Source organism: Phascolarctos cinereus, unplaced genomic scaffold (genome assembly GCF_003287225.1).
Source record: "Phascolarctos cinereus isolate Bilbo 61053 unplaced genomic scaffold, phaCin_HiC Scaffold_5;HRSCAF=322, whole genome shotgun sequence".
NCBI lineage: Eukaryota > Metazoa > Chordata > Mammalia > Diprotodontia > Phascolarctidae > Phascolarctos > Phascolarctos cinereus.
The window spans coordinates 32,117,532-32,137,003 of NW_027555958.1; the positions used below are offsets into that span (position 1 = coordinate 32,117,532).

A 19,472-nucleotide genomic window follows, 5' to 3' on the forward strand; every position below is an offset into this window, starting at 1 on the left:
GGTAGAGGGACAGACCACAGGGAGAAGAGAAGCAGACAGGATAGAAGAGGAGATGTGAAGAGTGAGCAAAAGGAAGAGAGAAAAGCAACCAGGCAGAAGGAATGAGAATTATCTCAAGGAGGATGTCATTCTAGGATCCCATAAATACAAACCAAAGTAAATGCAACAAATGAAAGACTGATAGATAGCTATTAATGGAAGCCAGAACTAAGGGCTCAGAATATATATTTCAGCCATTCTCATCCTTCCCTCAAAACATTTCTGACAATTCTCAGTCTTTAAGAACCACGCAGCCCCCTCTCTCCAAAGCAGAAAAAGAAAGGAGGAGTCACCTACCACAGGTCCCAAACCTTCTGGGGGGGTGGGCAAGATGCCATCCCCACTACCCTGGCTTCGGGCACTGAGCTGAGGGGACATGGTGGGCGACTCATCGATGTACGGCATGGTCTCCGAGCCCTCGGGTGGCACCTTCTGCTCCTCATTCCCCTCCCCGTCGTAGTCGTCGGCCCCGTAGCTGAAGTCTGTGACAAGGAACAAGAAAGGCCACTGAGAATCTTCTACCAGGGCTGCCAGGGAAGGGTAGCGCAGTGGGCGCCGACGCCGGCCCCCTGCCGCCATGGCTCACTCCACACCATTCACCAGCCTCCTTGGCTAAGGCTGGGTCATGAAAGAGACCTCCCGTGTGTCGGACCCAAGAGTCCCAGAAGGCACAGGTCTTGCTGCACACTCAGAGGCTGCTCAGAATCAAGCAGCGGCAACATCGTCAGAAACGCCCGCTTAATGACATGTTAGACATTTATTCCAAGCTGCTGTTTCCTTTGCCTCCTGTCTAATTCCAAGTCCAAAAATTAACAGCAGGAGCAGGAGGCAGGAAGCTCCCAACTCTCTTCTCTGAGTCACCATTCTGCTTTTTATAGGGAACAAGAAGGCGGGGGCAGGCTGAACGATGTCACTTCCTGAACCCCTCCCCTTCTGGTGTCATTTCTAGACTGTGCTCAGTCCCCCCTGGGGGGCCAAGACTAAGACTGGGTGTGAGGGAGAAAGAGAATCATTCCTAACTCAGCCCTCCTAGTTCCCTCAAACCTTTCCCCATGAGAGAGGGTGCTAAGGCTCCAATGCCAGGGGACTACAAGGTGGGGATGAGGGGGTGGTTCTGTGGACAAGCTGGGCCAGTATTTAAATAGTAGGGTCCTCAAAAGCCAGGTCTGGTTCTATAATTTCACCATAAGCTTCTTTTAAAGAAGAAGCAGGAGGAGGGGGAGGAGGGAGACAAGGGAGCCTCTGAGCTGCAATTAACCCCCTCATTGCTGTTGCTAGCACCACTCAGCCTTTTAAACTATATGCCCAGATGCCCTACCCACAAAACAGCAGGGCTAACAGGTGAGAACAGATGGTGGTGGGAGCTGTCCAAGAGCTTAGTGCTGAAAGGGTTAATGGGCTTGTTCCCATGGGGACCCCCAAGGAAAAGGTTTCCTCCTGCAGGGCAGCTAGATCCACTATCTCCTTTATTTATAAAGAGCAAGCCAGCTACCAGCCTCTGGCAACACTAGGAATCACACTGTAATTGCTTTCCTTCCAAATGACTGCTCCTCAGGTAGATATTTAGAACCCTAGGATCATTTAGGAGCATGCTCCCACTTGGATGGCCCCAGCCTCTAAGAATGAAGGCTAGGTCACTTCTGCATGATGTCTATGACCAGGATTCAAACTTAACAAAAGCTTGGCTTCTTTCCTTGGTTACTGGGGCCATGGGTTCTTTTCATGGGGTCAACAACGGTCTCCCAATCTTGGAAATTACCTAGTGACTTGAGTCCATGTCCAGACCAGGAGAGTATCCCTCCTGCCTGCCCCCCAATGGCCTAAGTGGCCAAAAGTCAAGTATCCCATGCCCCATCGAGCAGGTTAACCTGAGTTGTGGAGAGTTTACCACCTCACAGGGAGTTACCTCCTCATACTTAGTATAACATGGAAGATACTACATAGATGTCTTGGCTGCTTCGTAAAGATGTTCAGGACTAAAGTGGCATGGGGAGAGGGTGAGGGAATGAGGACAGGCTATTCAAAGCCATGGAAGGGACTTGATGAGTCCATCACTGACCAAAGGGACCTATCTGAATGAGAGACTCTCCAACAACCTTCATGTCACAGAAGAAGAAACAGGCTGAAGGAGATGAAGCCACCCTATCAAGGTTCCCCAGCTATTAAGTGGACAGTATGGCTGACTCCAAATCCAAGGTTTTTCCCATGGCCTACATTTTTTGAGGTATTTTTCTAGGTGGCCCAAGTCAGCTGGGCTGGGTCAATTTCAGGCAACCATCGAGCCCAGACTTCCTTGATTTGATAACACAGACTCACATGCAGGCACACACATGCTCCCCTCCCACTGCACAAACCCATTCTAACAGACTAAAGATCCCTGCTGACCCCATATTTCACATCTTCCATGGGCTCCTTTCACCACCCATGTAAACTCTTTTGTCTCTGCAGCCCTAGCACTTGGCACAGGTGCCTGGCACTGAGAAGGCTCCTAATAAAAGCTTGCTGATGGCTCAAGCCCAGCCATCACCACTCACTGACATCTCTGAATACTTGTGCAGAGGCTCAGAGATACCTCCAGGCTGTTCTCCAGCAGCTGCACCTGCTTCCAGACCTCCTATCTTCTCCCCCCACCTCAGCCCTGAACATCACCATTAAGTTGTCAAGGCATCTGTGTTCTTCCTGGCTTCTTTTCATGCTATTACCAATTATTACTGAGGCCTCGGACTGGAATGTGTGGGAGGGAGGCAGGCCTGAGCAGTGCATGCAACTTAAAGGTTCTGTGCATGAAGCCACCACAGGGACCACAAGGTCACCGTCCTCTACAAGGCAGACAGCCGTGTGTCTTGTGGCCTGCAGAGTTACTTGGAAATCTTTCACTTTTTTTCTAGGGAAGGCAAAGGGAGACAGCAATGGCCTGAATCACTAGACGCTGAGTTGTGAGATCACACAGTCTTGATGGGAAATAAGGAAGTTACCCCTAAGCGACTACCTCTTCTTCCCTGGCTGGTTCAAAGACTGTCTACCAGATGGAGTCCAGAATCCAACTCAGGCTCCCTTCACAGTTCATCTCAAGTACCATCTCCTTCCTGCAGAAGGCCTGCCCTGATCCCTCCAAATGTTAATCCATATCCCCAAAATTACCTTTGCTTTTATTTCATCCACACTTACACACACATGTGTTGTCTCCCTTTATAGAATGTAATCTCCTGGAGGGTAGAGCCTATTTTTGTCTTTGTTTTCCCAGGACCTAATGTAGTACCTGGAACACAGCAGGTACTTAACATATGCTTGCTTATGGACTGCCTGGTAGGCAGCACTGCACCACAGTGCTGGACTTGGAGACTGAGAACCCAGGCACAGATCCTACCCACTACCTGTGTGACCTTGGGACAAATCACTTCAGCTTTCCTGGCTTCAGCCTCATCTGGAAAATGTGCCGGTTGAACTTCACGATCTCCACAGTAGCTTCTGGCCCTACTGACAGAGCCCATCTGAGAGTGCCTGAGGGAGGGGGATGCCAAGCAGGGCCTCCCTGCCCCTTCTCTAGACTTCATAAGCAACCTTCCTGCCAATTTTCTCCTCCTAACAATGACCTCTCCATCCCCATCCCTACCAGAGGGAACCTAGAATCCCCTTCTCCACTTCTCAATGGTGGTGGGCCAGTGTTTTCCAGGCTCCCTGCCATTCTGTACCCTTTAGGACTCTAGACTCTGAGATCCACTCTGTAGCTGAACCCTACAAGTGCTATCTCCCCTGAAAAGAAACATGAGCTCCCTGAGAGCAGGGGCTGCCCGCTTTTCTGTTTGTATCTCACATACAATGGCACACAACAAAATGCTTCTCCATCCATTTTGGTTCATAAGCCTATGATTCTATGATTGACTATGCTAACACTACAGGACGCGCTGAAGACCATTTGAAACGAGGAGCCCATACTCAAGTCCCAGGGAGCTCTCAGGTTTCTGAAGAGTAGGTGGGCTCAACAGGCCAAGACTGAGCTCCCCACAAGTAAGCCAAGGTCTCTTGCTCCCTATGCCCAGTGGACACTTCCAAGAGCAGAGACAGACTATGTAACAGGAAAGATGGCAGATCTCACTCCCCCTCCTCACTGAGCAGCCAGGGTGCCACTGCTCTCCCCAGCCAAGGGCCTCTGCTTCCCTAACACTTTCCATGTGATGAACAGGAAGCCTGATTAAACTTGGCCTTCTCAGGGCACACATGCAGCAGTATTTTCTCACCACTCCCCCTCTGCCCAAGCTCCTGTTACAGGGAAGATGGAGACAGGAATAAAGCAGAAGGCACAGGCGTAAACTAGACTCTATCGGACCTTGGCTCTTTCTAGCAGAGCCCAGGGGAAAGACCTGGAAAGGAAGAAGCTCAGAGTAATTATAGCTAAGCCAGGAAAGATAGAGGAAAGCCCAGTCACGGGAAAGTCCTCACTCATCATTCACTCATTCATTCATCAAACATTTATTTAAATGTCTGAGGGAAACAGGATTCTTGGTCATTTCCTAGTCACAAAGTCAGAAGGCAGTTTCACAAGGCCAGTGATGGATACTCTAACTGGATGAAGTCAAAACACCCAGGGAGGATAGAGCACCGGCCCTGAAGTCAGGAGGACTTGAGTTCAAATCCGGCCTCAGACCAAACACTTGACACTTACCAGCTGTGTGACCCTGGGCAAGTCACTTAACCCCAATCACCTTAAAAAAAATACCTGGGGAAAAATGAAGGCTTCCTCATAGATCTTCACGGGGCAACAATGGAAGCACCATATTGGCCTTTTTGTTCACCCATCAGGGAGACTCAAGGATAGAAGGCGTCTCCCTGGGCTGAGGCTGAATGGTGGCTAGGATGCACTCACATACTCCTTTCTTCACCTCTGCCTACAAGAACCCTTGTTTTCTATCAAAGCTCAGTTCAGGCGCAGAGTAAACATGACAGATAAAGCAGCAACTATGGAACCAACCCATTAAAAGTTCAAATCCTGCCTGACACTATTCTACCTCGGTGACCTTGGGCAAGTCCCTTTACATCTCTGTGCCTCAGTTTCCTCCTCTGTAAAGCAAGAACAGTGGACTAGCCAGCCTCTGAGGCCAGAGCTCTGGTCCCCAGCCCTATTCCCCTTCCTGACCCCCGCCCCTCTTCTTCCAGTTGCTGTGTTCTTGCCCTCCTCAAAATATCTCACAGTTACTGATCTGGGTACATGCTCCATCCCCCAGCAGAAGGGGAGCTTTCTGAAGGCAGAGACTTTTTATCCCCAGTTTAGCACAGGCCCTCCTATGTGGTGAGCACTTTAGAAAGGCGTGCTGAGAACCAGGAAAACAACATACACAAAAATTACAGAAATAGAAAGAGAAAGAACAACAGAATGAACACGAAGGCTGTAGAATTCTAACGACCAAGTTTGGTTCAGAGAATTTGCATGCCCCTGGACCCTGTCCTTTCTCTCACTGTACAGGCAGAGGAGAAGGGGTGTTCTAGGTGGCATACACTGTTGGACTTTGTATTTGTTGGTGGTTTTTTGCTGAACTGCTCTGTTCTTTTCTTTTTCTGTTCTCTTTTTCGCTTTTTGATTCAGAGGACCCAGGTCCAAATCCACTCTCTGATGCTTCCTCCCTATGTGATCTTAGGCAAGTCATTTTCCCTTCCTAGGCCTCAGTTTCCTCATCTGTGAAGTAAGGAATGGCATCAGAGGTCCCTTCTAGCTCTGAAACCACTATTTTATGATCTTAGTCTTTGTCACAAGATATGGTGCTGAGATATATGTGAATGGAAAAACAAAACAGAGAGATGGGGCGATGGGGCTGGGCCTGAGACTTGGTGAAAAAACTCCCTCTACCAATACAGATGAGCACTTTTTCTGCAATCTATGGTCTTGGAGAATGCCCTGGGGCACCGAGACATTAAATGTCTTGGCCAGGGCCACAAAGCCTCAGAGGAAAGGACCTGAACCCAGGTCTCAGAGTCCAAGAACAATTCTATATTCACTCAAAACTCTGTGTGTGTGTGTGTGTGTGTGTGTGTGTGTGTATTTTTAAAATAAATGTTTGCTAATTGAATAGGCCTGATTACTGGGCAGAGAGGTCTCCTCCTCCTCCACTAGCTTACTCTCTAACTGCAGCAGCCTAGGAAAGGCTAATTAAGGAGCTGAGCCATAGAAATGTCTCTGGCAGGGGCATTCTGTTCCTCTTTCCCTTCCCTATGCCAGCATCTGCACACAGCTCTGAGCCCGCCTGGATGGGGCTTAGGGGCGAAGTCTGGAGTCTGTGAAGCCATAATACAGAGTCTCAGCCTCCAACCTTCCTCTGTGGCCGAACAAATGGCTACTTACTGCCATATCAAGATTACCTGTAGGTGTCCCCTTCTGGAGAGAAAAAAAAAACAATAACAACTCACCAGGTCGTGTCTTTGAGTGGGCGCAAGGGAATTAGAAGATAATGAGGAGAAAATAGACTCAGTTCTTAGGGACAAATTGTGCCTGTTGGGGGAAAATGAACCTTTTACCAAGATTCTGGGTGACTAAGTTAGTCCTCGGTGACAAAGGCTTTGCTCACCAGAGCAGTATGGGAAATTTCTTGCAGTGTCTCGCTTCCTAGGGATAGCAAGAGATGGTAATAGCAGGAACGGCTGCCAGGGGGAAGAGACTTCAAAGTCAAGAGGACACACCAAGAAGTTCCTGAATGAACACAGAAAGATTCCCCACCAGCAACAATCTGGGGGATGCTGCAACTGCATCAGGCCAGGAGGGGCCCATGTCAGTGATGGTCTGTCTAGGAAAGACCCAAAAGACATTCCCAGATTTAGAGCTGGGAGCCAACTCAAAACCCTTCCACTTCACAGATAAGGAAACAGGCCCATTTGACAGAGAAGAAAAGCCCCCACACCCTTTTCAATTCCCTCTTGGATGTTGTCTTCCTCCATTTGAATGTAAGCTCCTTGAGGGTGGGGACTATATTTTGGCTAGTATTTATATCCTCTGCACTTAATACTGTGCTAGGCTCTTAGTAAGAATTTAATAAATACTAGCTACCTTTCCCAGCCTTAGACAGGTTAACCAGCTGACCAGCTAGGCCAAGGTCAGTAAGGGACAAAGCTGAGCAAATCCAAGGTTCTTCCCCCTGCACTACCTCTAACAAATGGCATTTCCATGGCTATACGATTTGCATAGCTATTTGCATATATTACCTCACAGTTTCACTTGCTTGTATCAGTTTCCCAGTACCTGGCAAACAGTAAGCCCTTAATCTCTCTTTTTTGACTCTCACAATAACCAGTGAAGTTATCCTCATTTTACAGATGAGGAATTCTGGACTAGACCTGTCGATATTAGTGATATATTCCTGATGAGGAAACTCCCTCTAACTAATACAAACTGGCAACTGCTTAGCAATTTTATTTAAAGAGTCACCATGAAATTGGAGAGGAGGGGGGAAGTCACCTGGAGCACTAAGATTTGCAGAGGACCACACAGCTAGTATGTCTCAAAGGCAGGAGTTGAATGGGGAAGTCTCCCTCAGCTTGGATCATGTTTCCACTAACTCACGGACTTCATGATCACCAACCCATCCCTAAAAGAAGGTCAGGGTCTGATAAGTCTTAGAAGAGTTGGAAGAAGAAAGGACAGTGACTCAGGAAACACGCTGGTCAAGAAACAGGACAAACAATTGGGGGAAGGGAGGTACCAACCACAGACAGGCTGTGAACCTCGGGGACAGAGTAGGGGAGAAAAGCTTACAAAGTCTCTGAAAAAGGCTATAGAAAATATATGGATCTGCTCCCAAGAAGGGGATGGCCCTTGTCCCTCCATACCATGAAGAGGAAGGCTGAACGGAAGGGTCCCCCTCTCTTGAGCTGTAATGTTAGGAGGACAAGTTGCCTGCACACACCAAGAGATGAGAGGCACTCCTATAGAAAGTGTCTCCCAAAGTGGGTATGTACTACCCACCCAAAGGATTAACCTCGAAGCGGCAAGGAAGGTTGCCTAATGAAGCCTTGAATCCAACAGTCACAGGGTGTCAAATCTGAACTGAGGTTTTCTGGATTCCAATCACTTTGAAGACTCCTAATACGTCCTCAGACTAGGGTCCAGCTTGAGGAACCCTCATCTTCCAGCATTTGGTCCAGTACCAGGTACATAGTAGGTGCTTAATAAATACTAGTTGACTTGAGTGACCCAGATCTAATCACTAGGGATGAGCTGAATTCAAATAAAGCTTGGATCAGGAGTCAAAGGCCCTGGGTTCAAATCCCATCCTTTCTGCTTATTACCTGTGTAGTCTCATCTTTAAAATAAGAGGCTATAGGGGGCAGCTAGGTGGCACAGTGGATAGAGTACTGCCCCTGAAGTCAGAAGGACCTGAGTTCAAATAGGGCCTCAGACCAAACACTTGGCACTTACTAGCTGTGTGACCCTGGGCAAGTCACTTAACCCCAATTGTCAATGAATGAATGAATGAATGAATGAATGAATGAATGAATGAAGAGGCTAGGATTAAGTTGGTATTGAAAGTTATGCTGACTCAGTGACTGTTGCTGCCAGTCCGGTTTGTAAATCAGTCTTGGGGGAGGCATCACTTAGTCTGTGCAGCTTTTATATTACCTGCCAGTCAGCCCTCACCTCCCAGCAATGCATGGCCCATTCCCTTCTGCTAACATGGACCAATCTGAATTGTCTTTATCTCATTTCAAAAGTTATCAATAGGGGCAGCTAGGTGGCGCAGTGGATGGAGCTCCAGCCTTGGATTCAACAGGACCTGAGTTTAAGTCCGGCCTCAGACACTTGACACTTAATAGCTGCGTGACCCTGGGCAAGTCACTTAACCCCAACTGCCTCACAAAAGAAAAAAAGAAGGAAAAAAACAAAAGCTATCCATAAAAGCTGGCTCCATTTTGAATCACTTGCTGATCTCCAGTGATTAATGCACTAATCTGCTACTTTGACATATTTTTAATGAACTTGTCGAATTCTCTTTCTCCTGAGTTTTGCCTTGTTAATCAGGGTGAAATCGTGAACAAAGAATTTTCCTTTTAACAATGGTCTCTAGGGTCCTTTCCAGCCATAAATCTACGGTCTATAAAATCTACAGTCAACAAGGGCCAGGAAAAAGTAAATGGAAACCAGGCCAGACAATATTTAGGTGAAAAAATGACAAAGGCATACTGTGACATTCCCCAGAACTGACCGGGTACTCCTCAACCATTCTTATCTGGCCTCATCATTTTGCTTTCATCTAAGTTTTTAATTGATCCTCCCCAACCCCACTGCCCCACCTCCTTGCTCCCACTTATCAGCTGAGGTAACATACAAGGTTATCTGTTAAATGTCCTCAGCTTCTGTTGCTGGCAGATCAAAGCCTTTCCCGATGTCCCAATCCACCAAGAAGAGAATGAAGTTGGAAAGCCAGCCAGGTGAAAACTCGTGGTCTTAAACTTATTTTTAACTTAATTTTGTTTTTAAAATTTCTTATCTATTCATTTTGCATCATCTTTGTTTCCCAACCTACCTCTCCCCCACCCACAGAGACACACCTTATAAAGAAAAAGGGGGAAAGAGCAATTTGTAGATTTAGAACTGGAAGGAAAATCAGATAGAAATCCCTAGAGACCCCAACTCTCCCAAAGAGCTAAGAGTACATCTCCAACTGCCACATGGACAGGTGTGTATGTTTACCTGGATGTCACACCAGGGACTTAAAATCAACATCCAAAGGCTAGAGTCTCCTGCCCAACACCTCTCTCAGCTTCCTTATTTCTGATGATGGTACCCGCTCCCCCCACCATCACTCACAGAAAGCTCATGATCATCTGATTTTTCATTCTCCCATCTTCTTCACCCTCCCTTTTCAAATTAATTGGCAAGTCCCATCAATTCTACCTCCCCAATATATTCGCCACCTGTCCCCCTTGTCTCCACTAATGAAGGGCCAGCAACCTAGTTCAAACCTTCACCATTCTATTGCCTGGACTCTTAACAGTTTTGTAACTGGCTACCCTGCCTCTAGTCTTGCCTAACATCAATTCAGCCTGCTCTTAGATGCCAAAATCATAGGGGATTCAAACCAAAACAAAACACCTCCTTAGTCTAACATTTACAGTCCTCCAGAATCTGGCTCCAACCCACTTCTCTGCATCCCAGCCAAAACGGACCGGCACCTGTTTCCTCCTCTTGCCTTCCTCCATTCTGTATGCCCATGGGTGAAATCCCAAACACCCACAAGGGCAGCCTGTCCTCCCCACTGCCCTTTGAACTCCTCTGCCTTGAAGGCAATGTTTAGGTGCCCCCTTCATAACGCCTCTATCTGGGATCACCCATGAATCCTTCCTTGACAACCACAACCCCCCAACTCGAGCTATCCTTTGTAACTATCACATTGTACTGTATATAATAAATTATTTATACCCTCATACACATTGTATGGGCCTCTTCCCCATTTTCTTAGAAAGTAGCTGTTAATATTTTCCATCTTTGGTACTTTTCCCCCTGGTCCTTACACTTAATGGCCACTAGGTGGCAGAGTGTATAGAGCCCCGGATTTGGAATCCTGAACGTCTGAGTTTGAATTTAACTTCAGACACTTACTGGATGTGTGATCCTGGCAAAGTCACTTATCCTTTCTCTGTCAGCCTCAGTTTCCTCATCTGTAAAAGGGCAATAGTAATACCACCTACCTTGCAGGGTTGTTGAGAGACTCAAATGAGATAATATATGCAAACATTTATTAAGTGTCTACTATGGGCCAGGCACTATATTAAACATTTCTAGGGATGCCAAGAAAAGCAAAAGACAGTTCCTGCTCTCAAAGAGCTTACAGTCTAATGAGAAGTCTTATGTAAATGTAAGCTAGTCTCGTGGTCGTTTCTCGAAGTTCACTTAGGTTGAATCTCCCAGTGCTTTACACCTACTATCTTATTTGGTCCTCAGAAGGGCAGGCGTTATGATTATCCCTATTTTACAAGTGAGGAAACTGAGGCTGAGAGTTGCCTAGGGTCCCACATCTAATAAGTGTCAGACTCAGATATCACTTGACTCCCAAGACTAGTACTTCCTGTGTCTTTCCCAATTCCAAGGTTCCCCTTTCCACTAACACCAGGGTTTCCCAACTGGGGTTGCCATTATCCTACCCCCAGGGAGTAGGAGATGCTTTTTAGGAGCTACAGGAGCATTTGGTAAACAAGCATATTAACCAACTGTAATTAATCCACTTCTCATATGCATATGCAATGATCGACTCTAGAATTTAGTTGCTTTCCTACTGAATAAGGGATGGGCAGGTTTACTGAAGGCCAAGGGATGGGGGGGCATGCCAAAAATTGTCATACAGTATATACTATGCCACGGCTGACTATGTCAGACATATAAATGGTTCTAGTCCAACTTGAGAAGGGCTATAAGGATGAGGCCCAAAGCTGTGATTTCATCGGTATGGGGAACTCTCAAATGACTCAGTCAACACCTGCCATTAGCTAGATGGTAGAGCAAATAGTGTGCTGGACCTGAAGCCTTAAAAGACCTGACTTCAAATCCTGCCTTGAACACTTACTGGCTGTGTGTCCCTTGGGGCAAGTCACTTAACTCTTCTTTTGGTTTCCGCTTCTTCATCTGTAAAATCGGTATAATAATATATAGGCAGCTAGGTGGCACAGTGAATAAAACGCCAGGCCTAAAGTCAAGAAGTTTCCTCTTGTTGAGTTCAAATCTGGCCTCAGACACTTAGTGGCTGTGTGACTCTGGGCAAGTCACTTCACCCTGTTTGCCTCAGTTTCTTCATGTGTAAAATGAGCTGGAGAAGGAGATGGCAAACTATTTCAGTATCTCTGCCACCATGCTTGGCAGTTTATAATCTTAGAGATCACCCAGAGACTCAGAGGCAGGACTAGAACGAAAGAAAGAGAGAGCGAGAGAGAGAGAGAGAGAGAGAGAGAGACAGAGAGAGAGAGAGACAGAGAGAGAGAGAGAGAGAGAGAGAGAGAGAGAGAGAGAGAGAGAGAGAGAAAGAAAAGGAAAGGAAGGAAAGAAGGAAGAAAAAAAGAAAGGAAGGAAGAGAAAGAAAGAAATCCCATTTTCCAGGAAAGAGATAAAGGGTTGTTGACATTATTGTTTTTCAGCAGTTTTGCCATTTTCTTCTCCAGCTCATTTTACAGATGAGGAAACTGAGGCCAAGAGGGTTGAACAACCTGCCCCGGATCAGTTTCTGAGGCTGCATTTGTACTCAGGTCTCCCTGACTTCAAGCCTGGCACTTTGTCTACTGGGTCACCTAGCTATCCTACATTGTTGATATAGGGAAGGGCTGTTTTCATTGTCATGTAGAAAAGCATCACCCAATGGGGTAAATTATCTCACATGAAACAGACGAGAAAAGGCTTTTACAGTGGAGGGGAAATGGGGGAAGGTGAGAGGGAATAAGTGAATCTTATTCTCATAGGATTTGGCTTAATGAGGGAGTAACATACACACTCAATTGGGTATGGAAATCTATCTTACCCTACAGGAAAACAGGGGAAAGGGGAAAAGAGAGCGAGGGGGATGATAAAAGGGAGGGCATATTGGGGGAGGGGGTAATCAGAAGCAAACACTCCTGAGGAGGGACAGGGTCAAAAGAGAAAATAGAATATATGGGGGGTAGGATAGTTTTTCACAACAGGACTACTATGGAAGTGTTTTGCATGACCACACATCTATAACCTGTATTGAGAGGTTTGCCTTTTCAATGAGGGTGGGTGGGGAGGGAGGAAGGGAGAAAATTTGTAATCCAAAGTTTTAAAAACATGTTAAAAAGAAAAGAAAAAAGAAAAGCATCACCCCTCAACCCTAAAAATACAACAGAACCCCGCAAAGAGATGCCAAATTCTTTGAAGCATATTTCATAAACCACTGCTGACATGAGAAGCCACTTGTGATGAAAAGAGATGTTCTGTACCAAGTACTTCACAAATCTTCCTAGTGCAACATAAATATATTGAGGTGGAACCACCCACCTCCCTGAGTTTGAGTTCCACAAGGGAATGTTTTGAAGGGTCAGCCCAGGTCAGAGGCCCAAGAGACAGTCACTGGGTCCCAACTCCCTGAGTTCTAACTCAGCAAGTGCTTGAGAAAGGCCCAGGACAGGATATGAAGTGTCTCTTAATTTTTCTTTAAAATGCTATTGCTATCTTTTGTTTTTGCACTATCTGTATTTCTCAGTGGTGGCTCAATGGATAGAGAGCTGGGCCTGGAGTCAGGAAGACTCCTCTTCCTGAGTTCAAACACTTATCAGCTGTGTGACCCTGGGCAAGTCACTTCATTCTGCTTGCCTCACTTTCCTCATCTGTCAAATGAGCTGGAGAAGGAAATGGCAAACCACTCCAGTATCTCTGCCAAGAAAACCCCAAGTGGGGTCACAAAAAGTCAGACATGACTGAGGTGACTGAACATTTCCCCATCCAGGCTACCTCCTCTCCATGTTCCAGAGAGCCATCCCTCATAACAGAGAATCCTAACCCTGGGTCCAGATTTTAGGGGATGTGAACTATATCACAAAATTTAAAATATGTTTTATAAACCTATTTCAATATAATTAGTTTTCTTTGTAATTCTATGTATTTTACTTTACGCACTTAGAACCACGATTCCGAGAAGGAACCACAGGCTTTGCCACACAGCCAATGGAGGGGGTCATGACACTCTAAAAGATTAAGAACCCCTGCCTCGAACGAAGAGAAAGAAGAATTATTCAGCGAAGCCCATTAACACATCAGTCAGGTCTAACATGACAAGTAGTTCCCCACCTCTGACACGAGGGGAAGGGAGAACATTCTGCTATGCAATGTTTCCAGCTTCCATTCGGGAATTGCCAGAAAACCACTCTGAATGGCTTGCTCAGAGCCCACTTGTGGGCTTTCAAGATGCCCTCCATTTCCACCACCTCCAGACATCACTGCGATACCTTCCATCCCTCTAACCCAGATTAGGAAAAAACTCCACAGGGCCCTAAGACTAAATTGCAATCATTCAGTTCTACAAAAAATTATTGCACACTGCCAACGTTTTCCAGCGAGAAGGGAGAACCCACCTACATCCTCTCCCCACAAAACCAGCCTGCCCCACTTGTCAAAACCTCAAGTTGTTGGGAAGTTTTTCCTTACCTAACCTTGCTTCTTGGAAATATCCCCCCAGATCTTTTTCAAATCAACCTGTGCAGTCACGTCTCCCACCTTGCTGATTTTTTAAACATTTGCCCATCCATATTTCAAAGCCTGACTTTGTCATCCAGTGTCAGCTATCTCCACAGCTTTGTGCCATCTGCCAAGGTGATTACCATGCCATCTATGCCTGTACCCAAGTTACTGTTAAAAATGTTCAACTTCACAGGCCTGAGAACACCTCCCCTGGAGACCGCCTTCCAAAGTAACAGCGAATCAATAACTGTTATCGTTGTTCCACTTGTGTCAGACTCTTTGTGACCCCATTTGGGGCTTTCGTGGCAAAGATCCTGGAGTGGTTTGCCATTTCCTTCTCCAGCTCATTTGACAGATGAAGAAACTGAGGCAAACAGGATAAAGTGACTTACTCAGGGTCACACAGCTTGACTCAGGTCTTCCCGATTCCAGGCCCAGTGCTCCATCCACTTCTCCACCTAGCAGCCCAGAACCAAATTTACTTAACCATGCCATTAGAGCATAAATCTTTTCCAGAAGAATAAGAATGAGAAAATTTGTGTCAAACATTTTGCTAGGTTAATTATAACTACAACATTCCTGTGATAGGTCTAATAACCCCCTGTCAAAGGAGGGAATGAGGTTAGTATGGCATGACCCAGCTGGCTCTTCCTGATCACTCCTTCCTCTTCTGTACGTTCACCATGCCATTGCTTTAATAATTCATTGAATATGTTCTACTTGAATATCCGAGAACTAAAAGAAGATTTTGTTAAGGTAGTCAACTTAAACATTTAAATAACTACTATGTGGAGATCTAAGCATGGGGGAGATACAAAAGCTAGGTAAGATAGTCCCCAACCTCACGTAGCTTTGCATTTTACTTATGGGGCACACAAATACAATAATACAAAACAATACATGATAAATGCAGGAGAGAAGTGAAAATAAACGGCCATGTGACGTTCTTTACAGGGGCGGGGGGGGGTGGATCACCACCCACTTGATGGGATGATCAGGGAAGGCTTCATGGAAGAAAAGGTGTTTGAAGCATAGCGCAATGCTGGATTTGAGCTCAAAGGACCAGGGAAGTTCCTACATCACAACTTCTTTTTGCTTCAGCTTCCTCATCTGTAACAAGAGGGAGCTGGGCTAGATGACCTCTAGGATTCTTTCCAGTTGCAAACCTATGACCCTCTGAAGTAGGTTTTCAAAGGGTGGGTAGATTCCAGCAGTCAGAGGGGGACCAGGGACATTCCAGGCATACAAAACAGTGAGAACAGCAAAGAGAGAGATGTGTGAGGGACACAGCTGAAACATACAGCTCAGGAAGCAGTTATATGAGGTGTGCTTCAAGAGGACTAAACTTGGGAGTCAAAGGGCCCAGGTTCAAATCCCAGCCAAGACACTTGATGTGTGACTCTGGGCAAGTCACAGCCTCTCTGGCCTCAGTTGCCTCATCTGTAAAATGAGGGGGCTAGATGAGACCTCTGGGGTCCCTACCAACTTTAGATATCTATATTGTTACCTAGGCTGAAGGGGGAAATATCTTTCATTTTGACCACCTTGTTCTTTCCACTGCCATGGGAAGGATGTGTGTTCCCATGTGCTGAAAATATAAAACATAAAGTGTTCTGTCCTTCAGGTTGAGTCCTTGGAATTAACAATGGCGAGGGAGAGGGTAAGGGGAGAAGGTAAGGGGAGAGGGAGGGGAGGTTGCCTGATCAAATGCAGAAACAGCCCCTAGGAAAAAAAATAAAATTAAAAAAAAAAAAGAAAGAAACAGCCCCAAGGTCCTAATCTTTTAAGCTCTATCAGGGACAGGAAGAGAAAAACTGGGCATAACAGAAAGAATGCTGGATCTGGAGTTGAGGGAACTGAGTTCAAATGCTGCTGCTGCAACGTATTACCTTCATGACTTTGGGTAACTCCCTAGCCTCTCCAGGCTCAGTTTCTACCTCTCTCTACCTAACACAAGGGTGTTGGGTCAGGCAATGCTGAACGGCCCTTCCAGTCCTGGGGCCTATGATCCTCAGATGACGGGAAGAACTGGGTCCATCTGAAGAGAGGACGTTGGGAGGGAAGGGGCAGGGTCCCTCATGGGTCAGTGTGGGCAGCCGCTGACACTGTGCTGGAGCAGGTAATACACACACCTAGAGCTTTGCCTGATAGTTCTCTCGTTAATAGGAAGACCTATCCCTTGCCCAGCTCCCTCAGGAGACAAAGACAATGTCCCTGCTCACAGAGCTGCGATCATCTATTTGAGGAAATAAAACAATTATAGAACAATTAAGTGCTTTGCTGTGGGGCCCTGACTGCAGGCACTGTAGGATTTCTGAGAGGAAGGAGAGGGCTGTGTAGGAGGGAGTCATTGGAGAAGGCTCCTCGGAGGAGATGAGAAACAGGCACGTGAGGGACAGCGAGGATCCGAACCCAGGAGCAGCCAGGGACTACAGAGGTCAGCCAGCCCAACGCAGGCATTGGACTTTTGTTTCCCTTCTGGAAGAATGTATAGATATAGCTATAGATACAGGTCAATATTTATACATACATACACACACACACACACATATAGATAGATAGATAGATAGATAGATAGATAGATAGATAGATAGACAGATAGATACACACACACACACACACACACACACACACACAAAGGAGATATATATGGAGAATACCTAGAAAAATATACATATATAGAAATAGATGTATATACATAGGGTGTATATATAGAGAGAATGTATATAAATATATACATAGCAGATATAGAGAAACATACACATAAAGACAGAATATATAGAGGGTGAGAAATATACATATATAAACACACATAAAGAAAAAGAATATAGAGAGAATATGCATATAGAGAAATACATACATATAGAGAGAGAATATATATATATAGGAGAAAGGATATATATCTAGAAAGAGTTTATAGATATAGATATATAGATATAAAAATATATGGAATAGACAAAATACATATAGAGTATATATACCTAGAGAGAATATACATATAAAGAAATATATACATAGAGAAAGAATACATATAGGAGAAAGGATATATATCTAGAAAGTTTATATAGAGAGATATAGATATAAAGCATATATGGAACAGATTAAGAATATATATAGAGAGAATATATATACCTAGAGAGAAAACATACATATAGAGAAACATATACATAGAGAAAGAATATATATAGGAGAAAGGATATATATCTAGAGAGAGTTTTATATAAACATATATGGAATAGACAGAGAACACATATTGATAGTATATATTCCTAGAGAATATACACATGTGGAGATAATTTATATGCTTGTACACACACACACACACACACACACACACACACACACACACACACACACACACACACACACGTCTTTGGGGGCAGGAACGGTCCTAAATATTCTCTCTGTCTCCACAGTGCCCAGTGAGTAACGAATGCTTAATAAATATTTGATGATTAGCTCATTGCAGAAGGGGACCCTGAGACGCAGTGACCCACACAGATCCAGTATTGGTACCCAAGCATTTGACTCCAAAGCCGGGTGCTTCCCAGGACGCCACAGATTTGGAGAAGCAGGAAGGAAGGGAGAGGCCCACAAAGGGGGAAGTGCCTGGTCACTCCTTAGTCTTAAGTGTTTAAGACCTGAGAACTGCCAGGGCTTGGCTCTGGCCTGCACAGATCCCAAAGGACAGAGGTGACAGAGGCCTTTCTTCTCCTCTATCCCCCAGTGCCTGGTCCCCAGCTCGGTTCCCCCCCTCCTCAATTTCAGGATGCTGATCACCTCACCACGAGAGATGGTCACCATAACTGGGCTGAAGAAATAAGGCTCAGATCCAGTAGGCTGGGCCTGAGGAATGAGGATGATGGGACAGGCGAGGAGATAAAGCAGCTGATCCGAGCCCCACCTCCATTTGTGCATAGCAGTGTGTCTTGTTTAGGGGTGGGGCTTGAAGGGAGAGTGTGAGGGCACATTATATCTGGTTGCTATGGAAACCGATCATATCACCAAGTTGCCTGGCTGTGGAGGGAAGCAGAAGCCTGGAAAGGAAAGGGCTCTGCAGCCCAGAACAAAGAGAACTAAGCCGGCCACTCTAACAGGCATGAGGGGAAGGATGGGAGTGAAGACTAGAAACCGGCCCATGAAGGCTGATGGTGTCCCTTACCCTCAAAGCCTGGCAATGTGGCCCTGCTGTGTGAGGCTAGCATCCTGGGTATCCAATATAGCAGGAAATAAACAAGGAATGGGGGCGGGGGCCTGCATCCATCCTGAAGATGGATACGGCTCTTTCCCCACCAGGCTGGACCCACTTCCCTTTCACACTGAGGAACCAAGACATTTCTCTTCTAAGAAACCTCTGCTCCTTACAAGAAAATCTGCCCCTTAGTATTTCCATCCCCATTTGACAGATGAAATAATGAGACAGAAAGGGCAGAGAATTATGCCCGGGTTCATAACAAGTCAAAGAGAGTTCAGGATGCCAAATATCTCCTTAGCACTTAATCTGTTTTTTACTGCCTAGATAAAAGGCTCCCATCCCCTTGCTTCACAGAGGCTTTCCCCTCACGCCTGAAACACACTCCCTCTTTAACGACACCTTCTTTAGCTTCCTTCAAGGCTTGACTCGGGGGCCGCCGCCTTTGGGAAGTACCCTCTCCCTTTTCAAATTAACTGGTAAGACATATCTTAGCGGCGTAACCGTATGCCACCTACACACCCCGGGCAGAACATAAGCCTGGAGAGGTCAGATTCCATGGCTTCGCACAGCAGACTCTCCATAAATGCTGCTTTAATGAATGAACTGGGTTTATAGACTTCAGAAATCATTTAGGCCAACCCATTCATTTGACATATGAGGAAGCTGAAGCCTAGAGATGGGCGATAACTCGTCTGAGCACACAATTTCTGTGCTGGAATTCTAACCTACAGCTGCTGACTCTAAAATCTGTATTTTTTTTTCCCATGACAACCCGAACGCTCTCAATCTCTACCCACCTCTAAGGCCACAAGTCTTAGAACCAAAGCATTATGGGTACTACTGCCTACTTCAACTCTCTCACATTACACTGATGGAAACTGAGGCCCTAGAAAGCCACTTTCCTATAGGCCACACGGCAAGTTAGGACATAGCCAGGACTAGATGTCAGAGCCTCCTGATTAATTTCCAGTCCAACGTTTTTCCACCATAGCACGGGCCGCCCCTCCAACTTCCTAGTCCATTCTGGTGGTGGTGGTTGTACATTTGCATAGCAGTTCTCCAATCATTACCTCAACCTGT

The 19,472-nt window shown here is 45.9% G+C and overlaps 1 protein-coding gene across 2 annotated transcripts in view; it reads right to left on the reverse strand.

The window, feature by feature from the left end:
- The window catches only part of ABR (ABR activator of RhoGEF and GTPase), a 300,921-nt gene that overhangs the window by 174,237 nt on the left and 107,212 nt on the right, over nucleotides 1-19,472 (reverse strand). For both annotated transcript variants that reach the window (XM_021007059.2, XM_021007060.2), the window contains exon 2: nucleotides 337-521. In XM_021007059.2, the coding sequence (XP_020862718.1) occupies nucleotides 337-521 (185 nt within the window). The remainder of the gene's footprint in view (nucleotides 1-336; nucleotides 522-19,472) is intronic.